This window comes from Sus scrofa, chromosome 7, assembly GCF_000003025.6.
Source record: "Sus scrofa isolate TJ Tabasco breed Duroc chromosome 7, Sscrofa11.1, whole genome shotgun sequence".
Classification (NCBI taxonomy): Eukaryota; Metazoa; Chordata; class Mammalia; order Artiodactyla; family Suidae; genus Sus; species Sus scrofa.
In genome coordinates this window covers 93,612,523-93,638,005 of record NC_010449.5, presented here as the reverse complement: position 1 = coordinate 93,638,005, position 25,483 = coordinate 93,612,523, and the positions used below count along the sequence as shown (strand labels likewise).

At 53.7% G+C, this 25,483-nt stretch overlaps 1 protein-coding gene across 4 annotated transcripts in view; it reads right to left on the bottom strand.

Moving 5' to 3' along the window:
• Nucleotides 9,674-25,483, bottom strand: part of SMOC1 (SPARC related modular calcium binding 1) — a 148,269-nt gene continuing 132,459 nt past the window's right edge. For 2 of the 4 annotated variants that reach the window (XM_021099408.1, XM_021099410.1), the window contains exons 11-12: nt 17,609-17,853; nt 9,674-11,739 (exon numbers count right to left, since the gene is read on the bottom strand). In XM_021099408.1, the coding sequence (XP_020955067.1) occupies nt 11,723-11,739; nt 17,609-17,853 (262 nt within the window). In that variant the 3' untranslated portion in view covers nt 9,674-11,722. The remainder of the gene's footprint in view (nt 11,740-17,608; nt 17,854-25,483) is intronic. The other 2 variants (XM_021099409.1, XM_021099411.1) reach the window with 1 other exon arrangement.

Here is a 25,483-nt window from a genome sequence, read left to right as displayed (position 1 = left end):
TAGAGATGAAGAAACTGAGCCTCGGAGCAGAGACAAATGATTTACCCAGGGCCCCACAATTACTTCTTAACAACATCAGAATGTCTACCTGGATCCATCTGACACTAGAACCCAAACTTCAGCTCAATGATTCTCAAAATATAATCCCACAATGAGGGACATCCGCATCACCTTCAGCCCTGCCCCATGCTCCAGAACACTGGGCATCGGTCCCAGCAAACTGTGTTTAATAAGCCTTGCAAATGACCCTGATGTATGCTAAGTGTGAGAGCCACTGTTCCAAACCATTAAGCTTTACCGCCTCTCTCTCTCATCATATACGTCTCATCACATGCTCAAATATGCAGCACTATAAAATAGTGCTCTTTAAACACAAGCCACAATATCTGTCTATGTGTATATCCAATTTTAAGTGTGCTAATTGCATAATTCTTCCCATATAAACTTCTCAGTGTATCTCCTACATCCTTTAAATGTCCTACTGTAACTGCCCTCATTCAGGTTTGCAAGGGATTCTAAGCCCTACGGTGGTGACTCCAGTCTATTAGAGGAAACAGACATGAGGATTAATGATTGTAATATGGGTAAGGATTCGTGCTGGCTGGACTAGGGTAGACGTAAGGAAGGGCAAGCCATTAAGAGCCTGGAGCAGCAGCATTAGATGTTAGCAGCACATAATGAACAAAGACGGGTGTTTTTCAAAAGGGAAGTGATGCTTCAGTAGTTTCAAACACCCAATTATTCTTAGTCAGAAGAATAATTATTGTTATTGGTTTAATCTTAATTCTTTTTAAAAAGTCAAAGAGAAAATCTTTTCACTAACTCAAGGATTTTAGTCTACTGCTTCCCAAGGACAAATTAAGAAAAGATCTGGAGTTCCCGTCGTGGCGCAGTGGTTAACGAATCCGACTAGGAACCATGAGGTCGCGGGTTCGGTCCCTGCCCTTGCTCAGTGGGTTAACGATCCGGCGTTGCCGTGAGCTGTGGTGTAGGTCGCAGACGCGGCTCGGATCCCACGTTGCTGTGGCTCTGGCGTAGGCCGGTGGCTACAGCTCCGATTCAACCCCTAGCCTGGGAACCTCCATATGCCGCGGAAGCGGCCCAAGAGATAGCAACAACAACAACAACAAAAGACAAAAGACAAAAGACAAAAAGACAAAAAAGAAAAAAAAAAAAAAAGAAAAGATCTTAGGGTGTTCCTGTTGTGGCTCAGCACTAATGAAACTAACTAGTACCCATGAGGTTGCGGGTTCAATCCCTGGCCTCGCTCAGTGGGTTAAGGATCCAGCGTTGCCGTGAGCTGTGGTGTAAGTAGCAGATGCAGCTCGGATCCTGCTTTGCTGTGGCCGTGGAATAGGCTGGTAGTTACAGCTCCAATTCCACCCCTAGCCTGGGAATCTCCATATGCCATAGGTGTGGCCTTAAAAAGACAAAAAAAAAAAAAATTTAAAAAAAGGAAAGAAAAAAGAAAAGATCCTAAAATAGAGACTCCAATTTTTACGATATTCCTCCTGAAAGCTCCGAGCTATAGCGGGTGTAAGATCAGGACGGTTGGGGAGCATTCAGGAGGAAGTACTGAGAGGCAGACTGGGTGAGCCAAGTTTTGAAGGACCAGGCACACTTAGCTGTATGAGGAAGACACACACCCCAGGGAGTGGGGTGACACTGGATGGAGAAGCAATGGAGAGCAGAGAGTGGCTTATTTGTGGAGACCTGGGTTTGAGTCCTGTTCTCCTATCACTGGCAGTGACCTTGGCTGTGTCACCTAAGGTGCTGGAGTCTTGCATTCTTCACTATTACATAATTAAGATACTATTGTCTACTCCAAAGTTTAGGGGATTAAAATATATAACTGATGTAACCTCTGCATCACCCTGCCTAGAAGATTTGTCATTATTTATGTTATTTATTGATCTTTTTGTGGTCTCGGGAGGAAGCAGGAGCAGTGAAGGCCTTGCACAGCGTGGGGCACACGTGACTGAGGCGTGCACTGACTGTCCAAGCAGCCGGGCTTAACTGGATGTACAGGTGTCAATATCACAGTCATGAGATGGGCATATTTTTCAGAAAAGTGGGAGTGGGAGGAGTGGTCGAAGGTCAAGACCAGATCAAGAGGTTTCGCTCTGTGGGCTAAACTAAGGCACCTGTATTTATCCCCAAAGCTATGGTATTAGCCTGCTTAGACTGTCATAACAAAATAACACAGACTTATTTTCTCACAGTTCTGGAAGCTAGAATTCCTGATCAAGGTGCTGTCAGGACCTTTTCTCTGTGCACAGAGAGATCACTGGTATTTCTTCCTCTTCTTCTAAGGACACCAGTCCTACTGGACCGGGTCTCACCCTTATGACCTCATCGAACCTTAACTACCTCTTTAAAGGGCTCATCTCAGAATCTGGTCACACTGGACGTGAGGGCTTCAACATATGAATGCGGATGGGGGGTGGGACGGGGACAAGGCAGTGTCCCCCCACTGAGGGCCTTCAAGCAGGATGTAACATGATCTGATCTGCCTTTTTTTGGGCTCAGTCTGAGCTGTCTGCATCGTGGAGGATGGTCTAGGTGGACAGGGGATGGAGGGGAGACCAGAGGCCATTTACAACCGTGGACCATTTAAGGAAGCAGATGGGGTGATGCGCAGTGGGGGTGGAGGGGAGGGGCCCGGAGGAGAGAGAGTTAGAAACGGCAATTCACAGGACAAGGGGGCCCACTGGACGGACAGGGAGGGGAGGACATCGGAAGAGGAGGGCAAGGAGGGCTCTGGGATCCCAGGCTTGGGAGAGTGGCTGGCTGGTGTGCGCAGCATTGAGGAGAGGTGGGTGGAGATGGTGTGTCCTGCTGTAGGTGTGTTGAGTTTTCCGGGCTTGTGGGACACCCAGGTGGCAGTGTCCAGGAGCCTGGACTCAGCAGAGACCTGGGCTGGAGTGTGGACTGGGACAATCTCTCTAGCAGATTTCCAGGGCCGTCATCATTGTCCCCGGAGTTCTTTCTGAACTTAAAATAATCCACACGCTGCTGCCCTGCAGCCCTTGCTGGTGACCAGTGTGAAAACCTCAAACCCCAGCAGCCTAGCAGAGACACCTCGGCCTATTTCTAGTTTGTTTTTCCAGATTGAGGTGTCTCATTCCTCCCAACTCCGATTCTTCCCCCCTCCCCCACCACGGTCCCCTCCCACCTGCCCCTCCCCCGCCACGGTTTTTCCCCTGACCTCAGCCTGTGGTCACTTTTCAGCAGCCCTGACCCTTCCTCAGTGCTCCCTCGGCCAGTCCGGATTCCTTCTTGCCTCTCTTCTCTCCTTCCCGCACGTCTCTTTACCCCTCGCCCTGTGTGGGTCTCATTCCCTCTGTAAAGCAGATCCATTCCTTCCGGAGTTCCCATCGTGGCTCAGTGGTTAATGAATCCAACTAGGAACCACGAGGTTGCGGGCTGGATCCTTGGCCTCGCTCAGTGGGTTAAGGATCCCGCATTGCCATGAGCTGTGGTGTAGGTCACAGACATGCCTCAGATCTGGTGTTGCCGGTGGCTGCAGCTCTGATTCGACCCCTAGCCTGGGAACCTCCATATGCCACAGGTGCGGCCCTAGAAAATACAAAAAAGAGAAAAAAAGAAAAGCAGATCCATTCCTTCCTTTTTTTTCTTTCTCCCTTTGCTGTCATCACAGCTCCATAATGCGGAGCCCCTCCTCCTCGGCGGCTTTCTCAGATCTGTCCCACTTCCTAAAGGCGCCTTTACCGCCTCTCCGCCTCTGTACCAGCCCCTCCTCCTGCGCCTGACCCTAGCAGGGCTTCCCTCTCTGTGTGCCCCTCCCCGTCCCTGAAACACGCACACCTCCTTCCCTGCAGGACCTGCTTCACTGTGCGCAGCAGAGCCGAGCCCAGACAGAAAGGATCCAGCCTGTGGAAGGTGCAGGGGTTACCTGAAGCCAAAGCAGATCAATGGCTGAACCCCAATGAAAAAGCTGGGCTGACTCTACACCCAGGACGCTGGGAAACTGGCACCACCAGGTGGCTGGGTCCACGCAGACCCCTACCCCTCACCTCAGCTGGGCTCCTGCTGCTGCCCAGGGTTGTCCTCACGATCTCCTGCCCTCTCCCCACCGCCTTCCCCCAGGAGAGCACTGCAAAGCCTTCCTGGCCCTCCTGCCTCAAGCCAGACCTCCTCTGGTCTCTGCTGGGTCCTGGTCTCCACCAGCCATTCCACACCCCATCAAGGATCTGGAAGGGACCTAGGTTCAAGGGGGTCAGAGGAAACACGCTGGAGCCAGCTCAGCCCAGCACGGCTCTAGCTGGGCCTCCAGGGGGACCCCCCAGAAAGCAGGGTTTATGTTTTTAATCAGGGAGGAGGGATGCCTGTAGGAGAGAAATTCTAAACGCAGGGCGGTGGGGAGGACGGGGGACTGAAAAGCCTGGAGTTTCCCTTTGCAGCTACAGAGCACAGCTCTCAAGGGCTCTCCTTCAAGAGCTCCACCGCCTTCCCCCGGGCCAGCCTTTGGGGGGCAGGGGTTAAAGGGTAACAGAAAGGGGCCACTCATGGGACTTCAGGAGATGTGTTTACACAGCACAGAGGCCCATTGGTGGGGTGGAGCTGAGTGGGTCCTTGGGGGGGGGGCCCTACCTGGTTCTGGATCCTATGCCCTGAGGACAGAGTTGTCCAGGGCAGCAGGCCCATCATGGCTCTGAAGTGGTGGGAGCCTGGAGGATCCTGGGCCTGGGCTCGGAGCTACTTGGAGATTCTTTCTGGGATCTTTTTCCCCGGCATCGGCCACTAAACCCTCCATAAGAGGACTTTGAGGAGGGTGACATTTTCTGCTTTCCCAGAATTGACGATTAGGGCCCAAAATGAAGAAAAAAGAGAAGCTAAATATCCCACACCATAAAGAACAACAGTCAGGGCCTGATACCACCCCGCCCCCCCCGCCCCAACTACCGCAAAGATAGCACAATACAGGAAAGGGCTCTGTAACCTGCCCGATCACAGTCTATAAAAGAAGATTGGGGAGGCAACAGAAGGGGACAGACAAGGATTGCCAGGTTGCTTCTCCTCCCCCTTGAAGCTGAAATGGCAGGGAGGCTCTGAGAGAATTCTTTCTGGGGATATAGGCCGGCTGCAGGCCCCAACTGGCTGTCTGTGATGCAGCAGGCTTGCTGTGAAGCCAGGGAAGGGGGAAGCAGAGAGGTGCAGAGCAGAGAGGGAGAGAGGAGGCTGGAACATCAGCCTGCACCCCGAGCAGCAGGTGCAGCAAGGATGCATGTGTGTGTCCTAGGGCTGAATGGATACCCCCAAAGTGAGCCATAATTCAGTACCAAAACCAAGACAGGGGCCTCGGAACAAAGTGGACGTGGGGTATATTGGTTTGGGGAAGCATGGAAGAGGTCGAGCCTGAGCTGGGCGTCCCACATAAAGGCCCGGGGAAGTGGGGGGCCCCTCCCACACCCGACTTGGGGCCCCCGCCACCCAGAGGCCAAGCAGCTGATCTGAGAAGCTGCCACATGGAAGGGAGAAGGGCTGCAACTGCTGTCTGTGAAGACACCCCCCCAAGGTTTTCCTTTCCCTCCTCCCGTGTCGTCGTCACAGAAGAGCTGCGTCAGGGCAGGATAAAGCGGGAGAGCTGTCTCCCGGTCTAACCGTAGCCCCGCCTGCTCTCCTCCAAGCTCAGGACTGTGCCAGGGCAGGGAGGGGACGAGGATCCAAGTCAGGCTGGAGACTGGAGCTCTGTAATCGGATGGAACCGAGCTTGTAAATAACTGAAGCAGGAGTTCCCGTCGTGGCGCAGTGGTTGACGAATCCGACTAGGAACCATGAAGTTGCGGGTTCGGTCCCTGCCCTTGCTCAGTGGGTTAAGGATCTGGCGTTGCCGTGAGCTGTGGTGTAGGTCGCAGACGCAGCTCGGATCCCGCGTTGCTGTGGCTCTGATGTAGGCCAGCGACTACAGCTCCGATTGGACCCCTAGCCTGGGAACCTCCATATGCCTCGGGAGCGGCCCAAGAAATAGCAAAAAGACAAATATATATATATATATATATATAAATAACTGAAGCAAGCAGGAAGTTATGGGAACTGCCCAAGCTGTCGTGAGGGATGGAAGGAAGATGCAGGAAGGCAGGAAGATGCAGCAGAGCACCGTCGAAAGCAGTCATTGGAGAGGGGCAAGTTTCCTATTTGTACCCCCAGGACGCTGCCATTCCTTGGCCAACTGTTTTCACCCAGTATCAGCTGCTCCCCCCGCCCCCCTCCGCAACTCAAGTTCTCCAACAACGGGGACATGGCCAGTTGCTCCAGGGCCTCAGTTCCCTGAAGTTTAGCTTCCCGGTGGGGGTGGGGGTGGGGGAGCTGGGAGCTCACAGGGGGCAGGTGCATTGGCCCTCTGCTTTACCAAGGAGACCAGCAATTCCCACAAATGTGATAGATCTGGCAGAAGTGATGGGCAGAAAATGCACTGCGTAGACTGTGAAAAGCAAGTCTTTTTATTCTTGGACAATATAAAAATTGCAACTTTCTTTTTTTTTTTTTTTTTGTCTTTTTGCCATTTCTAGGGCTGCTTCTGCGGCACACAGAGATTCCCAGGCTAGGGGTCAAATCGGAGCTGAGGCCGCCGGCCTATGCGAGAGCCACAGCAACGCGGGATCCAAGCCGCGTCTGCAACCTACACCACCGCTCATGGCAACGCCAGATCCTTAACCCACTGAACAAGGCCAGGGATCAAACCCGCAACCTCATAGTTCCTAGTCGGATTCGTTAACCACTGAGCCACGACGGGAACTCCAACAATTTTTAAAATTAATATAGAAAACACAAAGATAATCTCCATTGTGATAGTCACCAGAGTTGTTCACCAAATATTTCTAATTCTACTTCTGGCCCCTATCAGCTGCCTTGGAGGTAGGTGGGACCACGGGTGGGACTTTGCTTTAGTCATTGAGATGTGAGCAATGTGTCGTGTCACTCCAGACGGAAGCTTTCAGAACCAGGGTGCCATTTATCATGTTCTTTTTTTTTTTTTTGGTCTCCACAATTCTGGAGGATGGAGCCTTCTCTTCTATCCGGGACCCTGAGGAAGAGAAGCGCCCCCTGCTGACACAGAATGGCTTTGTTGCAGGAGTGAGGATTTAAGCCACTGGGGCGGGGGGGTATTTTACTGCATCTTAACTTGGTCTCTCCTGGTTCTTATGAGTAACTCAGTGATGTACCCATTATCCAGTGATGACACCACATCCAAGCAGTCAACGTCCCTCCACCGCCAAGCATCTGGATGATCAGGGTTGCCCTGGTCGGCTGTGCCATGTACAGGTTCGTGGGTGGTCAGCTACAGCCAGAGCTTGGCTAGGAAGACCCCAGGCAACAGGATCGTCATAGAGCAACTCAGGAAGAAGGGGAGCAGTGCAGACTGGGGAAGGGCGGAGGCTATGCTGCTGAGGTACCGGCTGGGATGACACAGAAGAGCGGAAGGGATGGGCCAGATTTGACAAGAAATGACAAGAGACCCCGGTGTCGCACGCCTAGCACAGGCATTCGTTGGCAGACCTATAACCAAGGTCATGAGCCGCCTCCATACTGACTCATGAAAGTCACACGAGGGGGAGAAGTGATCCGGGTTTTAGGGATAAAGGCTTGACTTGGTCACCCCGCAGGAAAAAGGTCAGGTTTTACTTGTCCGGGGGTGGGGGGGAATGCCCAATGTCACAGAGCAGAAGATCAGCCTCCTCAGTGGGCACACCTATGGCCTTCTGAGTCACTCAAGAACTTGGAAGTAAATGGCAGATGACCAACCGGGCTGGGTTTTTCTACAGGAGGTCTGGCGCTGCCAGCTTCCTAGCCCACCCAAATCCCCTGGGGAACCACGGATGCATACCAGCCTGGAAGCCCCTCCTCTGATGGCATTTGAGGGGCCCTGAAAAGATGCCTGGGCCCAGGAGCATCCCGTGACATCCAGACTGACGGCATCCCCAGTTGTCCCCTCCCCACAGAGATTAAGCATGGCTCAGGTGCCTTTTGCTGAAGGAAGAAACTTCTGGATCTACTGTTCAATTTTCCTTGACTGTTACTAGGAATGGGCCTCCTATCTTTGGAGGAAGTAGAGGAGGGCCGAACGGAGCTGCAGGCTGGCTCTGCCCCCTTCCCAACCTGGGTCTCTCTGCTGGAAGCTGGGTCAACCCCAAGTCTCCAACGAGGTCCTGCAAGAGCAAATTCCTCCCCTATTTCTCTTCCCCAAGTCCCTGAAGCCCATGATAGGCCTCTGCAAATTAGTGGCTTTGGAGGATGGGGCATGCCCATGGCACGTGGAGGTTCCTGGGCCAGGGACGGAACCTGCATGACCCAAGCCACTGCAGTGACCATGCTGGGTCCTTAACCTACTGCACCACAAGGGAACTCCATTGGTGGCTTTTAATAAGACCCTAAACCACGCAGAGAAACAAATGCACTCACAGCTGAATGCAACCACCTGGGGTTAAGGAGAGAGAAGGCTGCCATTCTAGCCCCTCCAGGAAGGCAGCTGGGGAGTGGGCAGAGCTCTGGGCCTGGAGCAGAAGCTCTGAGGGTGATCCCCCGCGCTGCCTTTCCCAGTTGGATGCCACTGAACTTCCGGGGCTGCGCCCACACCTGTGACACAGGTATAAAGATGCCTGTCACACCAAGCCGGGTGAGTAAGGATTTCAGGGCCTGTGGACACAGCAGCACAGTGTCAGCGCTGGAGGAAGGGTTGGGAAGAATTTTTTTTATTTTTATTTTTTTGCCTTTTGAGGGCCACTCCCTCGGCACATAGCGTTCCCAGGCTAGGGGTCTAATCGGAGCTATAGCCACCGGCCTACGCCAGAGCCACAGCAACGTGGGATCTGAGCTATGTCTGCGACCTACACCACAGCTCGCAGCAATGCCGGATCCTTAACCCACTGAGCAAGGCCAGGGATCAAACCCGCAACCTCATGGTTCCTAGTCAGATTCGTTAACCACTGAGCCACGACGGGAACTCCGGAAAGAATTTTTCAAGGAGATTGTCTCTGTTCACCTGCCACGGACAAGGGGACAGAGGTGGCAAAAGGAGGCTCTCAGAGGCTCGTAAGGAAGCCATATCTAGGGACAGCTGCATATGGAGAGGGGGGAAACGGCAAAGATGCCCATCACAGGGAATAGTCTAGAGGCTCATCTCTGTTGCAGCCCCACACCGAAGGCCTCCACAATGTGAACCAGACCAGCAGCCTTGATCTGATATGTGCCCCACAGAACTGGGGCAGAGACGGCGTGAGCCCCACTGGGGGCCTGCTCTCTGTCCACAGCTGCCTTCCCAGCCCAGGGTCTTGGGATCGAATCCCAGCCACTGTGCCCACCCCCACCAGCCTGAAGCCACGGAAGGGGCAACCCTCAGCCTTGCCCACAAAGCACTGCCGGCGACATCCACCACCTTCCGGTGATGGTTTGTGGGGGCAGCTGCGCTGGGGGCAGGAAAGAGGGAGCATGACAAAGAGGGCGCCGACACCAGTGAGGGCTTAGGGGGTGGATGTCCTCGTAGGAAAGCCTGGTGCCACCTCATGGGTCCTCCTGGGTTCCGCTCTGGTCTAGCACCTTGGCCCGCCCCAGGTCAGCGTGGAGGACCCCCGGGCGCCCAAGCAGCTCCCCTTTGAAGGGAGTGAAACCGTCCCATCCGAGGACGCCACCCAAAGAAAGAAGCAACAGCCACAAAGGTTTACTCGTTTTTATTTTTTATAAAAGAAGCTACAAATAGTCTCCCTCCCTCCTCACAAAGGAAAACCACACGACCCGGCCTCACAGGCATGTGTGAGAGAGAAGATGCCCGGGGGAGATTCTGACTTGCTACAGCGAGGTGCTTCCTCGGGGCCGGAGTCTCCTGGACGGTCCATCCCGCCCCAGCAGGCCCAGCTTTCCGGTCCCGGCTAACAGACAAGGGCACCCTGTCCACCCTACCACGTCGGGATGGGGCCTCCAGTCACCCTGAGATAACCCCTAGGACTTTCACGGGGACAGCAAGCGCCTTCTTCCGCCAAAGGATGGAATCCTGGGATGGGATACGCGATGCGGCCAGATTTCCGACAATAATCCATAGAAGCACCAGTCCCGGGCTACCTGTCCCCCCTGCTGCCACCAAGGCTGTCCACGGGAAGGGGCGCTAAGTGTCCCTTGTTGCTCTCTGGCTGATGGCTGTGGGATGGGCATGGTGACCTGGGCAGAGGGAGGTGGCGTCTGACCCAAAGGCTGGGCAGCCCACATGGGAATCCCAGGAAAACACCAATGGGAAGCGAGGCTGGCATTTCCCCACAGCTGGGTTCTTACTCAGGCACTTCTAGGGGAGGCAGAAGTGGGAGGCCCAAGATGAGTTTTGTTCTGGAATTGGCCTCAAGCCTGGATGCCTTTAAAAGCATTTAAAGGAAGAGGAAAAGCTTCAGTATTGGGTTTTTTTTAAAGGCTGAGTTACCAACAAGGTGACTGACTCAATCCTCCCTCAGGCTTCCAACGGCCAGAGGACAGCAGAGGACAGAGGAAGGAGAGTGGAAGAAAAGCCTGGTCTCGGGAGTTCCCCTTGTGGCACAGTGGTTAACAAGCCCTAGGATCCATGAGGTTGCTGGTTAGACCCCTGGTCTCACTCAGTGGGTTAAGGATCTGGTGTTTTCGTGAGCTGTGGTGTAGGTCTCCGACACAGATTGGATCCTGCGTGGCTGTGGCTCCGATTCGACCCCTAGCCTGGGAACCTCCATATGCTGCAGGTGCAGCCCTACAAAGAAAAAGAAGAAAACCTGGAAGCTGTCTCGGGAAGCCTCATTTGGGGTGTGCAGGCCGTGAGAAGCGCAGGTCTTCCGTCCTCTCCCCCGGCTGCTCCGCTACTACACAGCTACTAAATAAAAGCCCCCGCTGGGTGGCTGTCTCCTCTTTGCCTCCCCTCTCGTGCTTCACATGAACTAGCTGCTAACCATGGGTGGAAATGTTTCAAGCCTAACACAGATCCTTCGAGGACAACTGGCTCAGCAGACCAGGACCCTGGGCAGTCACCCAGCCTGGGCCACTCGGGGGGGCTGGATGTGGGGATTCCTGGGCACGGGTGCCTGTGCCGGCCACGGCCCTCCCTCCAGGGGCTGCTCACATCTGTCCCTCACCCAACCTCCTCGGGTAGGTCAACCAGCAAGCGGCTTGCCAGCTCCCACAGCTGCGGCTGGAAGCGGCACCCTCCTCCCACCAGGAAAGAACCAATGGAGTCTGCGCTCTAAGGACAGGGGTCCATCTGCAAAGGGAATCCGAGCGTGCCAGGGATGGAGTCCTGGGTTCCAGCGAACCAGGCCATGTATCCAGCGCCCCGACGACCCAGAGAGGGGGAGAAAACAGACAGCAATGCCAACGCCTGTACAAAAGAACTATACAATTTACATATATATTTATATACAGTATATAAATCTCTGTCTTAGTCCCAACAAGACCCTCCCTCCCCCCCCAAAAAAAAATCCCCTAAAAGTTGTCAGTAGCAGATCCAAAAACTTAACAATAAAAGAGAGCACAGTCTTTCTTCCCTTTCCTTTTCCCACTGTGGTGTTAGATACTGGTGTTGAAAAATGAAACCCAAAAGAGAACACACGAGGAAGAGTTATTAAAAGTGCAAACACGGTGGGCACCACTTAGGTTACGTGGGGGTGTGGCTGGGCCGTGGGCAACGTTGAAGGTTAGGTGTCCGATGCGCCATCCTGCCTCCCGGGTCTCCGCCTGCCCTTTGGTTTTCTGCGCCTTAGACGAGGCGTCCTACTGGGAAGGGGAGGTGTAAGCAAGAAGTTAAGAGTTGAGTTTGTGAGGGGGGTTCCCGTCGTGGCTCAGTGGTAACAAACCCGACTAGTACCCATGAGGATGCGGGTTCCATCCCTGGCCTCCATCAGTGGGTTAAGGATCTGGCGTTGCCGTGAACTGTGGTGTACGAAGACGCGGCTCAGATCTAGCACTGCTGTGGCTGTGGCTGTGGCTGGCAGCTACAGCTCTGAGTCAACAGTCAACCCCTAGCCTGGGCACCTCCATATGCTACAGGTGCAGGCCTAAAAATCCAAAAAGAATTTTTAAAAAATTAAAAAAAGAGTTGAGTTTCTGAGAAATCCAAGTCCACATGTCAATTTCCTCACCTGAGCAGCCTCTCCCACCTACTGTTAGACACAGGTAGCCTGAACTTGCAGAAAAGCCCATGTTTTACCAGCCCACCCTTTGCCACCATGAGGCATCACAAAGGCAACGGCAGCAAGTTTGGCATTTGGGAGAATGAGGCTCTGCCTACTAAGTACAGGAGGCTCTGTGCACTCTGTGCCAACCATCCCACCCAGATGCCAGCCTTTCCACCCGGGACTGGGGCGGAAGTGGTAGGTGCCTGTTTATAGTTGGGGATGGTCCTTGTTGTGCTGACTCAACTTTCTCTTGTGTCCTCAGCCAAAAAAAAGAACATGGGAGCCTCAGTAACTTGGCCAGTCCCAACACTCCCACTGCACTCCCAAAGTTGCATTCAGGGGTCCATCAAAGGGACCCCAGAAAAAAGGCAACTCACTGAATGGGTTTGTGGCTGTTCCTTTTCCCTGAGGGAAGATGCCAAAACTACCACCTGCAACAAACAGGAATATCAGATTCTTGAGTGCCCCTGACAGGGAGAACTGGTAGGGCTTCTTTGAAGCCAGGGCTCCTGTCCCCTTTTAACCCCAGGACAAAGAGGGAGTTTGGGGAAGAGCCAGAGGTAGTGTAGCAATGCCTCCTGTTCTGCTTGGGTGAGCCCACTGCTGGCCAACACTTTTTTTTTTTTTCTTTTCTTTTTAAGGCCACATCTGAGGCATATAGAAGTTCCTGGGCTAGGGATCAAATTGGAGCTGCAGCTGCCGGCCTACGCCACAGCCATAGCAATGCTAGATCTGAGCCATGTCTGGAATCTACGCTGCAGCTTGGGGCAACGCTGGATCCTTAACCCACTGAGCAAGGCCAGGGATCAAACCTGCATCTGCGTGGATACTATGTAGGGTTCTTAACCCACTGAGCCACAACGGGAACTCTCAACACCTTTAAACTAAGTCCTTTTTCCCTAAGGCCGCCTGCCCCTTGTGAGCTGAGAGGGGCTTTGTTGCTGATGGTCATTTGCATAACTTTCTTGGGTTTTGTCTCTCCAAGTGCCAGGATGTTGGATGGAAGGAATCTCAGCAATCATCTGGCCTGGCCCCTTCACTTAAATCTGGAAACCGAGGCTCAGAGCAGTTGAGTAGCTTAACCAAGGTCCAAGGCCTGTTCAGCTAACACCCACTCTACCCCATGGGGTGCTGATGGGTTTGGGAGGTTCTGCAGGGCCCAGGTCTCCTAAGGGAGGAGCACGGAGCTGGGAGCCCAGCACACAACAACTGGGCCAGCTCCACATGGCCCCTAGAGGCTGTGGACTCTGTGAACACCTCTTAACCCCTCTGGCTCAGACTCTGGAACAGGAATTTGGGCCACAGCTGCACTGCTTCTGCTCTGCCTCTCATAGGATTGCCTCGAGGAGCAACTGAATTCCTAGAGAAAAGGCTCTGAGGTTTGCGGAAGTGCTGTGAGAATCCACCGCCACGCTCAGCTCATCCGCCCCCCAGTAAGGCTAACACTCCTTAAGATCCAAGAAGAAAAGATAGAACACGGGAGCGGGTGGGGCACAGGTATATCCAATTTCACAGACAAGGAAACAAACTTGAAAGATAGAGTGACAGGCCCAAGGCAGACAGGTAGGACGTGACAGAGCCAGGGTGCCAGGCTCTGCATCCCACTTTTGCCTGCTCCAGCCAGCAGCTGCTTCTCTAGGGGTGAGTGGAAAGTTCTGCACATACAGAGGAACCTCCAATAGTCCTGCCCACCAGGCTGAGACTCAAGGGAGAACATGTCCGGCCAGCAGTAACCAGCTCTCACGTCGAAGCCTTATCTCACAAATCCCTTTACCAAGTCATATCACTTCATCCTCAGAGCAATTTTATGTGGTTCTAATAAAATCATCGGATTATCCCCATTTTGGAGTTCTCGTGTGGCACAGCAACTTAAGGATCCAGTGTTGTCACTCCAGTGGCTTGAGTCACTGCTGTGACTCGGGTTCGATCCCTGGCCCAGGAACTTCCACGTGCCACAGATACAGGAAAAAAAAAAAAAATTATCCTCATTTGAGGTTTGGCAATGGCATAGCTTTTACATAGTGAAACAAACTCAGACCTGGCTGCCTGCTTCCAGAACCATGCTTTTAACCACTAAGAAAGGCGGGAGAGAAAAGGCCTGAGCAGCGGCAGGTGCCATCTCTGGACCATTCAAGGGACAGCTGCCCTTCTTTTTTTTTTTTTTTTTTTTTTTTTTAAATGGAGGAACATGTCTGCATCCTGCCTGCCTCACAGCATGGTGGCTAATCCTGATGATGCTGTTTTATAAGCTGGCAAGGACCAGTTTAGAAAGAGGCCCGGTCCTCAGAATGCTATGCAGAGAACTTGGCTCCCCAGTGTGGAGTCTGGTGGGTAAAAAGCAAAAAAAAACAAACAAAATCCCCTGTGTTCACAAGGCGTTTCCAAAAATCTGGTCCCTCGTCCAAGGCTATATTCACCCCCAAACTCCGGGTCCACCCCCCAGCTGACTTCCACCCCCCACTTGGGATGCAAGCCCCTCTCAGCCCACCAGAGGGCACCACATGACACCAGATGACTGACGTCTCTCCATTCCCTTTGCACCATCCACTCAAGTGGCTTTTCTGCTGCTCCCCAGAGCAGAGACCCAGGGGAGCTGCCGGCAGCCAGCCTCCAAATTTCTCATGTGCATTCACCACGAACCAGGAACCAGGCCAAGTTCTTCATAGGCACCAACTTGTGAAATCGTCACACCAAATCTGTGAGGCAAATACTACCAGCTCCATTTTGCAGAGGAGGAAACTGAGGCTCAGAGACGTCAGGTAGCTTACTAACATTACAGGGCTAGTAAGTGACAGAGCTGGATGCTTCCTTCGGGTGCCTGGCAAAGCTTCAGAGCACAGCTAGGGAGCTTCTTGAGCTCCATGGACCCGAGGTCACCACACTCAGCCTCCCTTGGCTCCTGTGTGCTGTGCTGACCTGAACTACCAGCACGGGAAGCGGACAGAGGGCAGAGTCACCACATGGCTCTGTGATTCCAACCACGGAGCCCAGAAGTGCTCTTGGGCGAGCCTGGTCCACACCAACACTGGGTCATCTCTTTCCAATACCCGCCCTCTGCCTGGGCTCTGAGAAACGGGCACCAAGTCCAAGTGCATCAAAGGGTAACATCATCACATGGGACAACCCCCTCTCCCATTCTTTCGTCACTTGACAAGGACTTAATGCACTGCCACCTGAGGACTGGGGCTACCTGAGCTTAGGAATTGAGAAGACAGGGTCCACAGCTTCAGGGGAGAATCAGGAGAGAGCATTGCAATGCAGTGTGATGAGTGCTTCTGAGAGCAGCACTACTGAACTTCCACTGAGCTCCGCCAATGTCTCAGGCGCTATGAGAACTGCTTTGACTCACTGTCCCGTTGAACCAATGACAGCCTTATGGGGTAGTTACTACAGTTTTTCCAGCCAACAGGTGAAACTGAAACCCAGGAGGGCTGTGTAGTTTGTACTTGGGTGAAAGAGCTAGTCTGTGGCTGAGGCAGGGTGGACCCATGACACTGCACTATGTCCTGGGGACTCAGTGTAGCAGGAACAAAGAGAGGCTTCATCATCGGACAGAAGTGCCCAGAGCCATGAGGTCACTCGCCCAGGGTCACATGTCCTAGAACCAGGGCCAGAACCCCGTGATGGAGAGGGCAGGTCCTGAGACTGGGTATCTGGAGGTAATGCAGCCACTTCCCAAGCCACCTTTTCAGTTCACACCATCCATCAAGTGAGGGTTAGAACAAGGAAAAGGCCTTATGTCTCCAGCGAGGCAATCTCACCTTTTCCAAAGCTGCCATTTCAAATATGTCAGCACCATCCAGAATGGCACCTTCAGCCCAGACCCTTCGCCTGCATTGCACACCTGCTAATCCTTTGGGCGCATCCATCGTGACACGTCCACGCCATCCTCGCCCTCTTCCCCATCCCCCTACGTTCTTCCTCCCATGGTGCCCATCTCAGGGAGTGGACCCAGCCGCCAGTGGCCCCAACCAACTTCACCCCTCTAACCACACTGTCACCAAGCCCTGACCGTCTACCCAGCTCACAGCCACTCACCACTCTGTGTCCCCCACTGTGCTCCCCCTCACTGGGGCCTCGGTCACCTCCTCCCTGGACAGTGCCACCGCCTCCTCCTGGGCACTCTGCTCGCTCCTCCCCAATCCATCCCCCACAGCGCATCAAAACAATGTTTAAGCAAAACGGCTGCTACGGTTTCTCTGCCTAAATCCCTTCACCAGCTTCCCTCTGCACTCATGAAGTCAAATCTCTCTCACCTTCCTTCCCGCCACCTCCTCTCTCCTCCTGTCTTCAAACACGGGTCTCAGTCACTGTGAGAGCCTTTCGCTCCTCTAAGACTCTGCTCCCTCACCTCTGCGGCTTCACTCTTCATGTGCCTCAATGCAGACCCCCGGCGCCTCCCTCGGCCTCTCTGCTCCGCCGCCTCCTACCCAAGGCCCAGGGCTTGACGGGAAGCCAGGGCAGCACACTTACCTCTGAGGCGAGACAGGAAGTACCTTGGCTTTGCAGGCCACGTACAACACACACCCGTCTCTGCTGTACAGTCTTCTTTTTTGAAAAGTATGGCTCTTTCAAGATACAGAAACTACTTTTGGCTCTCACAGGCTGTACAGAAACAGGCCGTGGCCTAGACGGGGCCCAGGGGCCACGGTTTGCTGAGCCCTGGTTTAGGTGTCACTCCCTTCCCGCAGTTTTCCGAGGTTGTCTGCCCCTGAGCTACTGGAGGTGCCCCACGTCCATTACGTTCCTACGATACTCGGTACTTGCGCCCCTGGGACAGGCCAGTCAGGGGTCCACCAGAATCCATGCTCTGCTCCTCTTCCCGGGACCCCAGCCCTCCCTACTGTGGGGTCTGGTCCAGTGACTTGGTTCCAGCCAGTGAAATAAGACAGGGGATGTATGTCACTTCCAAGACTGGCCTGTCAACCCCGCCCCACATGCACTGCTCCAGGCTTTATGCCATCCGGCTGCCCAGGAAGGGAAGTGACCCCAAGGGTGACCTTAGATGTCACACAGTGAGGATGGCAGAGTCCTTCTCCGGCTGCATCTCAAAGTGACGGCTCATGGAACAACCCCCATCTCATTCCCCCCCCCCACACACACACGCCAGGATCTGGAATTGTGGTGAACTATTACAAGGGCAAGACAAACAAACTCCCACTACACTGAGCCATTACCTGTGTGGTTCCACTTGTCACTGCAGCCTGGCGTATCCTCATACACCCTCATCGCACTCAGCACAGTGTGTGTAAATACCGTAGGCTCTGCCTCCACGGTAGGGAAAGAAGGGGCCTCATCCACCCCTGCCCCCCACTGTGTCAGGCGTCTAGCACGAAGCGTAACACACTCCTAGTGAGTGAGTAGCTGAATGAACTCAGACCTGGGAGGTCGCCTACTATGAGAGCCCTTGGGCCCTGGGCCTGGGAGAGGCAGGGCCTGGAGGGCCAGGAGCACAGGTGAGCACTCACCTTCTTTGCTGACACCCAGGCAGCCCTTCAGCTCGGGCAGCGAGATGACCTTGTCCTTGTTCAGGTCACAGTAGTCGGTGAAGCGCCGGGCACATTTCTTGGGCTTGGCTTTCTTCTTCACGTAGCGCTTGAAGGGCTTCATCTCGCGCTTGTTGATGTCGCTGCTGCTGTTGCTGTCCAGCTGGCTGAAGTACCAGTGCACCACTCGCTCCTCCAGGGTGTGGCTGGGGTCTGGCTCCGAGAACCTGGGCCACGGGCAGACAACCCCACCCCAGAGCACACCACTCAGGGTCCTGCAGGAACCATCAGCGCCACCACAATGCAGGTGACTGCGTTGCCGGCTCCTCCGAGCCAAGGACCGCCCATCCCCGCTCCACCTGTGCCAGAATGAAGCCATCCTTGCCCTCTTGCGCCCCGAGATGGGACGATTCATTTCTCAGGGGTCCCCCAGTCGGTGAACTTGTCACACCCTCCCCCAGAGCCAGGAATGTTCTCGTACAAGATGGGCGTTCAAGACACACTGGCTGGGTTTCATTCACCTGAGAAAACCACAGGGCTCCAAGGAGTCCTTCTCCGAGCCTAGTGCTGCTGTCAGACAAACTGCCCATTACACATGGACGTGACTCCAAAATGAACGTGACCATGGGCAAGGGGGCCCAGAGCCTGCACCACCCACCCAGTGCCAGGCCAGGTCCGGGGATGGCTTCCAAAACAGGAGGCTTCAAACTGGTTCCTGTCTTGGTGAGACAGAGCCCAAAACGTGAGACAGGGCCGTGACAACTCAACGTGAAGTGTGAAGCTCCCCTGAGCCACCCCTGTCGGGTACCGGGAGCAGCAGGAATGAGAGAAGAAGGCAATTGAGATGGACACAGAGGTTCACGGCAGGCAGGTCCAGACCAATAAAGCCCCAGTGTCTCCACATAGAAGTTTTAAGGCAGGATCTGGAGTGAACCCAAGAAGCCACATGTTTATGAGAACCCCCAGGGGATTCTGCTGAGAAGCACCAGATGAGGGCAGCCACGAAAGCTTCCTGGTGTGGAGATGCCCAGTGGTAACCACATCTAACACAGCCCATGCATGCGTGGTGACTGTGAGGTGACAAGAGCAATGCCTGCATGTGTAATGAACGCAAGGCCTACCCATCCATCTTTCTCAGCTCTCATCTCCCCCTGCCCCCAAAAGGATTCAGGGTGCTGGCTAATCTTTACAACTTTTAAGGCCAATGCTGGGTCTGTTCCGGTGGGCGGGTGGTGACTGGGGTCTGTGGCCAAGAGAACAGAGCACATGAGTCCCGGGGCTCCTGCTCCCAGGCCCTGGCACTGAGTCATTGTGGTCCAGGCCCTTGTGTTTAAAGCCCTTCCCATGATTGGGGGACGAAGGCTGAGGTTTGGAGGCTCAGACATACAAATACTCAGTCTGCAGGGCACTGGGACAGACCATGTGACCACCACAGGTCAGAAGCCCGGGCAGAGGAGCTTACTGTCACACAGGGATCCTAGACCAGGGATTCAGGGCCTGCCGGGACATTCAGAACCTGTACCCAGCAAGAAGAATAGTCAAGGCAATTGCCAGTGCTTTGAGGTTCTTCTCTGGGATCTGCTGAATCTTCCAGAAGGAAGGGGACCATCACTGACCCCTCCCCTATGAATGAGCAGGGAAACTCCCTCCCCTTCCGTCCCCCAAGGGACCTCACCCTTTAGGGAAAAAGCAGTTTCATTACCAAAATAAAGCCAGGCACCCCAGCTAATTCCAATTCCAAGAGAGCACAGTGCGTGGATCTGCCAGTAGGACCTCATCCAGAAAGGTATGAGGGACCGCTTGCCTCCGGATCTTGGGGACTCTGCTAGGTCTGTCATAGACACCAGCCTCGGAAGGGCTTTCAAAGAGGCAGGACTCAAACCGTTGTCTCTGCCCGTACATGGTATTTGGGTGGGTTTAAGCCGCCTCGATTTTCGATTTTCGCTGCAACATTCGCTCTGGAGCCTGCAGGGTATATACACCAGGCGGGCAGCAGAAAACTCCTGTCAGGATGCTCGCAGGAGCAGGAGGGAGGACCCAGGCGGTGGGGGAGAGCCAGGGGTGGCCCAGGGGAGGCGCTCCAGCTACTCCCACCCGGGCTTTCCTAGGTGGCCAGGGGAGGCAGTCAGAGGCTTTCCCCCTCAGCCCCTCCCGTGAGGGGCCCGCGAGCGCCCCCGGCGACGGCGGCTCTTCCTTTAACCTTTAGGCTCCGCATAGCGTAACGTCTACCTAGAGGCTGGAATAATAAAGCCTCAGTCGCTGAGACGGGAAGGGATGAGGTCATCCCGCCCAGAGGCCCTGCCAGGAGAGGCTTGCTGCCTGCAACACGGGTTCCTGGGGCTCCGGCCCCGTCCCGTTCTCAGCGACTCCACTGATGGAGCTCCCCGCACCCTCCTCTGGGCTCCTCGGCAGCGGCGGCAAGAACCAGCTCTTCTCTCCACTCCGCTGCCTCTGAGAGTTTCCTCTCATGCCAGAGGGACTGTCATTTGGCTTCTGCTCCTTCTCCCTGCCCTTCCCTGTCTCCCTTGTCTGGAGAACCGTGTTCCTGCCCATCTCGTTCCCAGCAGGACCTCCTGGCCCAGAACAGCGTGCAGTTCTGTCTGCTACACCCCTGCACATCCCCAACCCAGCAGCCCACTCCCCTGGCTCCGAGGGCGCTCCCCCAGGACAGTCCTCTGAGGGTGGGCTGCCTGTGGTGCTTGAGGGGCCTGCCTCCCCCTGCCCCTTCTCAGCCGGGGCGAGGCTGTCTGCTTCTGACCTCCTTTGGCTTCCAGAATCCCCCTGCTGTGCCTTCCCGGCCCCTGGCTCTCCGTGCGTAGCTGGGCAGCACTAGGGTCCTCCTTTGGAATCCAATGGTTCTCCAGGTCAAGCTCCAAGTGCACTGAAGGCGAGGATCCCCCCTTAGTTTTGGGGGATCAAGGACCCTCAGAGAACCTAAATGAAGCCATAGTCCCTCTTTATAAAATGCACATGCACTCAGACCTCTACAGGTTTGAGGGGTTTAGTGGACTCCCTAAACCTCATCCAAGGTCATGTACTTAAGAACCCTTGTTGAGAGGGAAGGAAACTCTAGCCATGGCACCAGAAGAATGTTTAAGTGTGAACCTTCCAGGAAGAAGATAGGCTGAGACAAAAGACAGTAACTGGGAGGGGGTTTTCATGGCGGTAATTTTCATGTTTCCAACAGAGCAGAATAGCAATGAAAAAAAAAAAAAAAAAAAAAGACTGAAGGCATCTGGTGCAAACCTCTGAAAATGAGGTTTCTGGCTTCACAACAGCCTTAAGTCCCAAACATACTGAGCTTCATGCAAGAACCAGTTCAGACTGAGATCTGTCTGGGGTCCTGAGCGAGCCAAACCAGCACTGGGAATGTCTGAAAGAAGACAGGAGAGGCCTCTGGTAACCAAGGAGAAGCTCTGATTTTCCCAGGGGAGTGCTGGATGGGGTGAGGCAGAAGGGCCTCCCCGGATTTCCAGGAACCTCTCCGGCAGTCTTGGTTCTGTCCATCACAGCTGGACTCCCCACAATTTACCCCTGACCTCAAAGCCGCACCCCACTGATCCTTCCAGCTCTTGCAGTTTTCTAGAAGTACCCTTGAAAAACACTGCCAACCTGGGGGAGGGATAAATCAAGAGTGTGGGATGAACATATACACACTACTGTATGGAAAACAGAGAACCAAGAAGGACCTACTGTATAGCACAGGGAACTACACTCGATAGTTTGTAATAACTTATGAAGGAAAAGAATCTGAGAAAAATAGATGTACACGGATGTATAACAAAATCACTTTGCTGTACACCTGAAACTAACACGATATTGCAAAGACTCTTCAATAAAAATTATTATTTTTTTTTTTTTGGTCTTTTTGCCATTTCTTGGGCCGCTCCCACGGCATATGGAGGTTCCCAGGCTAGGGGTAGAATCGGAGCTGTAGCCACTGGCCTAAGCCAGAGCCACAGCCATGCAGGATCCCAGCCACATCTGCAACCTACACCACAGCTCACAGCAATGCCGGATCCTTAACCCACTGAGCAAGGCCAGGGATCGAACCCTCAACCTCATGGTTCCTAGTCGGATTCGTTAACCACTGCGCCATGACAGGAACTCCATTTAATTAATTTTTGGGAAAAAAAAAAAGAAAAAGAAAATACTGGCCACTTGGACTCTCATTCATAAGATTACATAGCCATCAGACTCCCAACCCCTCTCTTCCACTGGCATATAGATCCCACTGGGATAAGACCACTGGAATTCCATGCTGCTCATCAGCCAGAGGCTGGGGACCCCACGTTAGAGAGTCTGACGGTTCCTTAAGATCAGTTAACAGTGATGTCAGGTACTTGCTATGGGCCTCCCTACAGGTAAAATTCCACTTCTATTGAAAGGGCTTATTGGGTGTGTAGAGGATCCAAGGTTCCTCAGATATGGTGTAGAGAGACACAGTAAAATGCTGGTGTCAGCCCTGCCTCTGAGCTGTCCGGGTGGCCATCTCATTGCCTCCTGCCTCCGGGGATAAGGAAAACCACCAGAGCCAGGTCCCTCCCTGGACGGGCCCCACTGAGTCTTCTCCCAAATTAAGAGGTGGCAGGTGCCGCCCTTCTCCTGCAGCCTGCTCCGTTTTGCTTCTGCAGCCTCAGCCCGCCAGGCCTTGGCTGCAACGCACAGCTGGAGAGCCAGCCCCATTTACCACAAGGAAACTGGCTCTGGCCAAGACCTTGGGCCCAATTCTGCTGTCCCAAGCAGTTTTAAACAAGGTGAGGTGGGATGGCCTGGAGGCATGAGCCAAGCCAAGCAGACCCACTGGGCCCCATCTGGAGTCGGGTCCAGGCCCCAGCAGCTGTGCGGGAGGGTAAGGCTGGGAAATGCCAAGTCAGCCACATTCCAGCCTCTTCCTTGCAAGACCATCAACAAGTAACCGCGCTGGGCAGGAAGGAAGAAGCCACAAGACAAAACGGTCTCCCCTTGCGGGACCACAGAAGGGTCCAGGAGGCTCACGCAGCCCAGCCCATCCCACCTCCGCCCAAAGCTGACTTTCTCCAAGGCAGGGAGGAGAAGGGAGAGGGTTCCCCTGCTCCAGAAGACTCTGCCGGCTAGGATCTCAGAACTCTTCCTTTGGGACTGATTCATGCCGATGGGTGCCACAGGAAGGCTGATCTCTGGGGCCGAAAGGGCCAAGAGCGTAATTCAATCACTCAGCAAAGCTTCATTGAGAACAGCTATCATCTAGTGATACCTGCAGGCTGCCCCCTCCCAGGAACTAGCCACAGATGTTTCCATGGATACCCCATTCTACTTTGCCTATTTTTAGATGTGGGCAGCACTGCCTTCCCCTAAATCAGGCTAGAAGGCCAGAAGAAGAAGCAGACGTCCCCCTCTTCCACTCCCTCCATCTAATAAGTCTTCAAACCCTATTGCTTTCTTTACTTACGCTTCAGTAAATCACCCATTCCCCCATAGCTGTGGTCCATGCTCCCATCACCTTTCTCCCTGAGGGCTGCAAGGACCTTCCTGCCCCACCCAGCCCCAGTCCTGCCTGGCTTCCAGGGAATGCCCATCTGATCACGTGGCTCCCGGCTACCCTCTCTGGTGTGGGTCACAAGGTGCAGCTGGATCTGGGCTCTGCCCAACTCTCTCCAGTCTCACCTCTGGCCTGTCCACAGCCTGCCTCCCAAGCTCAAACCTTACATCTCACATTCCTTCCACAGACCCTGCCACGTTCATACCTCACGCCCCCAGGACCCCTCTGCTGGGATATGCCCTTTCCTTGTGGTCCATCTAGGTCAGCATATTTCCCCGGTCGTGAGAGAAAAGGGGACTTAATTTTATTTTTATTTTTAATTTTTTACTATGTCATATATCTATCTTCATTATAGTTGATTTACAATGGTCTGTCAATTTCTGCTATACAGCAGAGTGACCCAGTCATGCATATATACACATTCTTCTCATATTATCTTCCATCATGTTCTATCACAAGGGACTGGACACAGTTCCCTGTGCTGTACAGCAGGACGTCACGGCTTATCCATTCTAAATGTAATAGTTTGCATCTACCAACACCAAACTCCCAGTCCAACCCCTCCCTCCCCCTCCCCCTTGGCAACCACACAATTGGGCTTAAATGTCACCTCCTATGGAAAGATTCTCTCACCTGCCCTGCCTCCCCGAGTCCCTGCAGGACCTGATCTGCCACTCTTACATGCTGGATTTCTAGTGCACTCCCACAATTGCATCCCTATTCTCCCAGGAGCTCCTCCAGCCCAGGAACCCTGCCCTCATTCCACTGTGTCCCCAGGACCCAGCACAGAGTTGGAACCAGGAGTGGGTGGAGATGGAAGAGTTTGATATCTCCAAGCCTGACAGTTGGCAGTTTTGGGAGAAGACCCCCTCTTTTCTGCTCTGTCCAAACATCCTCCCTGTCCCTTCTTCCCACTGTCCCCAAATGGGACTGTTTCCCACTGGCCCCAGCTGATGTCCAGCTTCAGCTGCCAGACCTTGAAGGGATGCAGGAGAGATCCAGTGTGGCTTCCTTGACCTTGTGCCTGCAACCCCAACTCTGCCTGAATTCAGAGCCAAGGCCCAAGCCCGGGAAGCCAGAATTCCCCAATTCTCTTTCCCAGCCCTGCTCCGGCTGCGCTGTCCTGTGCCTCTGCTCTTCCAGCATAGAGGAGTGCCTGGCCAGTGTCTGTCCACATGGTGCCCAAGTCCCTTGGTCCCATCCAGGGCATTGTGAGGCCCTGGTGACAAAGAAGCACCACTTGAGAGCTAGACCAAGCCTCATAATTAGTCTTGAAAGAATTGGTGGACCCTCTGATGCTTGCCACGATAAGGAGGCCTCATCAAGACATCCTTCTCTGGATCCTACAGGGATCCATCCATCTATCCACCCATCCTTCTGGCTCTTTATTCATTTAACAGTATTTATTGGAGTTCCTGTTGTGGCGCAGTGGAAACAAATCTGACTAGGAACCATGAAGACACAGGTTTGATCCCTGGCCTCGCTCAGTGGGTTAAGGATCCGGCGTTGCTGGGAGCTGTGGTGTAGGTCACAGACAGGATTCGGATCTGGCGTTGCTGTGGCTGTGGTGTAGGCCGGTGGCTACGGCTCCAATTAGACCCCTAGCTTGGGAACCTTTATATGCTGCAGGTACAGCCCTCAAAAGACAAAACAAACAAACAAACAAAAACAAAAACAAAAAAACAAAACCCACAGTATTTACTGAGCATTTACTGTGTCCCAGGCGTTATTCTGCGTTCTAGGGACACAGGAGGGAGAAGGCAGAAAATGCTGCTTCTCTCCTGGAACTTAAATTTCCATTGGGTGGGATAAGATGGACTATAAATACACAAGCCAATAAAATATCAGAGAGGCATTCCTGTTGTGGCTCAGTAGTAATGAACCAGACGAATATCCATGAGGACTCGGGATATTCGATCCCTGGCCTTGCTCAGTGGGTTAAGTATCTGGTGTTGCCGTGAGCTGCGGTGTAGGTTGCAGACGTGGCTCAGATCTGGAGTTGCTGTGGCTGTGGCGCAGGCCAGTGGCTATAGCTCCAATTCAACCCTTAGCCTGGGAACTTCTATATGCCATGAGTGCAACCCTGAAAAGACCAAAAAAAAAAAAAATCAGAGAGCAATAAGCACTAGGTTGTGAATTAAGGAATTAAGGAGAAGTGGTAGAGGGTGAGTGGGCTGCTCGTTTAGACCAGATGGTCACTAAGAAGGGAACAGCGGGGCCAGCTATGGGAAGATGGGGGACTCACATTTGAGGCTGCAGGAGCAGCTGGCATGGAGGCCCTGGGGCAGGCAAGAGCGTGGTCCATGTGAGGATCTGAGAAGGACTGGCTGGAATGG